The 4,757-nt window shown below is 51.8% G+C and overlaps 1 protein-coding gene across 1 annotated transcript; it reads left to right on the top strand.

Moving 5' to 3' along the window:
- The first annotated feature begins 545 nt into the window (after positions 1–545).
- Positions 546–1,980, top strand: LOC127676253 (protein NYNRIN-like). The gene is made up of 2 exons (XM_052172142.1): positions 546–1,593; positions 1,898–1,980. The coding sequence occupies exons 1-2, from the start codon at positions 1,087–1,089 to the stop codon at positions 1,919–1,921; spliced, it is 531 nt and encodes a 176-aa protein (XP_052028102.1). The 5' UTR covers positions 546–1,086; the 3' UTR covers positions 1,922–1,980.
- The last annotated feature ends 2,777 nt before the right edge of the window (positions 1,981–4,757 follow it).

Genomic DNA, 4,757 nt, shown 5'->3' with positions numbered 1-4,757 from the left:
GAGCACCAGCAGGCCTTCCAAGAAATCAAGAAGGCCCTGTTAACCTCTCCTGCCCTAGGTCTCCCAGATTTGGCTAAACCGTTTGAGCTCTTCATTGATGAAAAACAAGGGCATGCAAAAGGGGTCCTAACCCAGAGGACCAGACCTTGGAAGCGCCCTATAGCTTATTTCTCCAAGAAACTTGACCCAGTCGCCTCTGGGTGGCCGCCCTGCTTGCACATGGTAGCTGCCATTGCTGTCCTCCTTAAGGACGCTAGCAAGCTAACCCTGGGGCAGCCCCTGACCATCCATGCTCCCCATGCGATAGAGAATCTGGTCAAACAACCACCAGACCGTTGGCTGTCCAACGCCCGAATGACTCATTTTCAGTCACTACTCCTAGATACTGACTGTGTTCGCTTTGCCCCCCCCCCCCCCGTGGCTCTCAATCCTGCCACCCTGCTTCTGCTCCCGGGGGAGCCAGAGCAACACGACTGCCTCCAGATCCTAGCTGAAGTCCATGGGACCAGGCCGGACTTGGCGGACCAGCCACTTCCAGACGCCGACCTCATGTGGTACACGGATGGCAGTAGTTTCCTGGACGATGGACAGTGAAGAGCAGGGGCGGCTGTGACCACCGAGAGCCAGGTGATCTGGGCAAGGGCTCTACCCCCGGGAACTTTGGCCCAAAAGGCGGAGCTCATCGCCTTGACGAAAGCTCTCCAGCTGGCAGAAGGTAAGAAGTTAAACGTTTACACTGATAGCCGGTACGCTTTTGCAACTGCTCACATCCATGGAGAAATCTACCAGCGCAGGGGACTTCTAACCTCCGAAGGAAAGGACATTAAGAATAAGACTGAGTTCCTGGCCCTACTACGGGCATTGTTTCTGCCTTCAAAGCTCAGTATTATTCATTGCCCTGGCCATCAGAAGGGAAATAGTCCAGAAGCACTGGGCAATAGACTGGCGGACAGCGCCTCCCGGGAGGTAGCCACAACTACACCGGACACCTCCCGAGCATTCCCTCTGGCTTCTGAAAGTCCAATTGCCCCCAGTCAACGTCCCGTGTACCACTATAGTAGCAAGGACATAGAGCTACTAAAGAAAATGGGGGCCCAGTATGAGTCCGGAGGAGAACGCTGGATACACAAGGGAAAGCCAGTCCTGCCCATGGAACAAACCTTCGAACTGGTGTGTTCCCTCCATGGGCTGACCCACCTCAGTCTAAGAAAAATGAAGGCTCTCTTAGACCAGGAGGAAGATACTCTCCCTCACCTGTTGAATTGGGATAGTATCTTACAACAAGTCATAGACAATTGTAAGGCCTGTGCTCAAGTAAATGCTGGAAGAACCAGAATCAGTACAGGTACCCGAGTACGTGGGCAGCAGACAGGGGCCGCCTGGGAAGTGGACTTTACTGAGGTAAAACCCGGACTCTATGGCTACAAATACCTGCTGGTGTTTGTGGACCCCTTTTCTGGATGGGTAGAAGTGTTCCCCACCAAACATGAGACTGCTAAGATAGTGTCCAAAAAGCTACTGGAAGAAATTTTCCCCAGGTATGGGATGCCTCAAGCCTTGGGGTCAGACAATGGGCCGGCCTTCGTCTCCCAGGTAAGTCAGCTGGTGGCCAAGCTGCTGGGGATTAATTGGAGATTACACTGTGCATACAGACCCCAGAGCTCAGGACGGGTAGAACGTATGAATAGAACTATCAAGGAGACCTTGACTAAATTAACGCTTGCAGCTGGCACTAAAGATTGGGTACTCCTGCTACCGCTTGCTTTATATAGGGCCCGGAACACCCCGGGCCCACATGGGCTCACCCCGTTTGAGATTCTCTACGGGACTCCACCTCCAATTGTTCACTTTCTTGACCCTCATGTTGCTGGTTATGCTAATAGTCCCTCTCTGAAAGCCCATTTACAGGCCCTACAGATAGTCCAGAAGGAAGTTTGGAAACCGCTGGCCGCCGCCTACCAAGAACAGCTGGACCGACCGGTGGTGCCACACTCCTTTCAGATAGGTGACTCCGTCTGGGTGCGGAGACATCAGACTAAGAACTTAGAACTGCGCTGGAAGGGGCCCTACACTGTACTGCTGACCACCCCCACCTCGCTGAAAGTCGACGGCATCGCTGCCTGGGTCCACGCTTCGCACGTTAAAAGAGCTCCTCCTCCCAGGCCCAGCCATGATACATGGACTCTGGAAAAGACTGGTAATCCTCTTAAGCTACATCTGCGCCGCCACTACCATGATACATGATAATTTTAGACCTCACATACCAGTTCGACAGACTTGGGCTGTGCTCAATGAAGAAGGGGACCCTGTCTGGACCACCACTGAGACCTACTCTGCCTGGACATGGTGGCCAGACCTCACACCTGACATCTGTAAGTTGGCAGCCGGGTCCCTCTTGTGGGATATCCCAGATCACACTGACCTGGCTAAACACCCCCTTGAGAGCCAGTGTGTTCCCAGCGGGGTTGGAAGCACCTATGGGTGCTCAGGGCAATTCTACCTTTCTAACCTAAGGGCGGCTACCCTCTATGCATGCCCGGCCCAAGGACAGACCCGAAGCCTCCGCCATAAATGCGGAGGCGCGTCAGACTTCTATTGTGCTGCTTGGGGATGTGAAACTACAGGAGACACCTATTGGCACCCCACTTCCTCCTGGCATTTAATTACAATAAGTAAGAATGGTAGTGGTGAGGGGCCAAATCAGGGAGAGAGAGATAGCTCCAAATACCCTGAAAACGGCTGTGCATTTAAGAACAGTCCGAAAGGGGCATGTAAGGAAAACTATTGCAACCCAATATCTATCAAGTTTACCCAGAAAGGAAAGGAGAATAGAAACTGGCTTAAAGGAAACAGTTGGGGTTTGAGGATATATGCCTCTGGAACAGACCCAGGGATACTCCTTAAGATTAGGCTAACCATAAAAAAAACCACCTGGAGTGCCAATTGGACCCAACCGAGTCCTCCCTGAGCAGGGACCCCCTGCTAAGCCTCGACCTAGGGCCCCTACAACTTCCCCTTCCGCTCCCAGAATATCCGCTCCTCCCTCTCCCGCTCCCCCAGATCCGACCACCGGAGACCGACTGTTAAACCTGATACAAGGAGCATATTTAACCCTCAATTTCTCAGATCCTGACAAACCCCAGGAATGTTGGCTGTGCTTGGTTTCAAGGCCCCCTTACTATGAAGGGGTGGCGGTGCCGGGAACATATACTAACCATGCTTCTGCACCCGCCAATTGTTCCAATACCCCCCAACACAAATTAACCCTGTCTGAAGTGTCAGGAAGGGGGCTTTGTGTTGGAGCTGTACCTTCCCCCTATCAGGCCCTCTGTAATACGACTCAAGGGACTTCTACCGCTGTTATCTCGTTGCTCCCTATGGGACTTATTGGGCATGCAACACCGGGCTGACACCATGCATTTCGACCTCAGTGTTAAACAGTGCCTCTGATTTCTATGTCTTGGTAGAATTGTGGCCCAAAGTTACCTACCACGAGCCCGGGTATGTATATGACCATTACGAAGGCCTGGTCAGAAACCGCAGAGAACCAGTGTCCTTGACCCTGGCACTCCTGCTTGGGGGCATCACGGTGGGAGGAATAGCCACTGGTATAGGGACTGGAACTGCCGCCCTGATGGAAACTAACCAGTTTAGACAACAACAACAGGCAATGCATACAGACATACTGGCCTTAGAAGAGTCAGTCAGTGCCCTAGAAAAATCCCTGACATCTCTCTCTGAAGTAGTGTTACAGAACAGAAGGGGGCTGAACATGCAGGAAGGAGGACTGTGTGCAGCCCTCAAAGAAGAGTGCTGCTTCTATGCAGACCACACTGGGCTAGTGCAAGATAACATGGCCAAACTAAGAGAAAGACTCAAACAGAGACAACAATTATTTGAGTCCCAACAGGGATGGTTTGAAGGTTGGTTTAACGAGTCCCCATGGTTCACCACGCTAATTTCCTCTCTCATGGGACCTCTGGTAATCATACTTCTGATCCTGCTCTTTGGGCCCTGTATCCTCAATCGCCTAGTTCAGTTCATGAAAGACAGGCTCTCAGTGATCCAAGCTTTAGTCCTTATCCAACAGTATCATCAGCTAAAACAACAAGATCCTGAATATCAGGGGTGAGACTGCCAAATGAAAGATTCCATTGGGAGACATAAGAAAATGGGGGAATGAAAGACCCCAGCCCCACAGCTTATGCAGAGTAACGCCATTTTGTGCAAGGCTTAAGACAAGATAGAAGAGTTCAGTTAAAGCCAGCCAGCTGCCGTTTTGCCAAGCAGGGTATCTGCGGTTGGACATCTGGCCAGGGACAGGAAAGGGAAGTACCAGAAAAAGACACCATCTGGGACTAAGTCAGCACTTGTCTGCTTTCTGGGGTTAAAGTCAGCACTTATCTGTTTTCCAGGGACCCAGAGAACGTGTCACCCTGGCCTCATTTGAATCAGCCAATGAGAACCCTGTAACCATGCATCTCGCTTCTGTACACGCGCTTTCTGCTCCCCTACCCTATATAAACCCTAGACCCGAGTCTAGTGGGCGCGCAAGTACTCCGAGAGACTTTGTCGCCCCAGGTACCTGTGTATCTGAATAAACCTCTTGCTGATTGCATCCGTACCCGTGGTCTCATTGTTCCTTGAGCGGGGTCTCCCCAGCGGAAAGATACCCTGCGGGGGTCTTTCACTATCACTCGCTTGCAGACTTCACGCATGAAATTTGCCTCTGGAGAGACATGGCTCAGCAGTAAAGT

Source organism: Apodemus sylvaticus, unplaced genomic scaffold (assembly GCF_947179515.1).
Source record: "Apodemus sylvaticus unplaced genomic scaffold, mApoSyl1.1 scaffold_269, whole genome shotgun sequence".
NCBI classification, from domain to species: Eukaryota; Metazoa; Chordata; class Mammalia; order Rodentia; family Muridae; genus Apodemus; species Apodemus sylvaticus.
Note: the sequence above shows the minus strand (reverse complement) of the source record. Positions and strands in the feature narration are given on the sequence as shown.

Excerpts from the sequence above, each read along its gene's own strand:
- LOC127676253 (XM_052172142.1), top strand. The coding sequence starts at position 1,087 with ATGGGGGCCCAGTATGAGTCCGGAGGAGAACGCTGGATACACAAGGGA. Across the intron at positions 1,594-1,897 it reads GGCCGGCCTTCGTCTCCCAG|CCCATTTACAGGCCCTACAG; the intron begins GTAAGTCAGCTG and ends CCTCTCTGAAAG.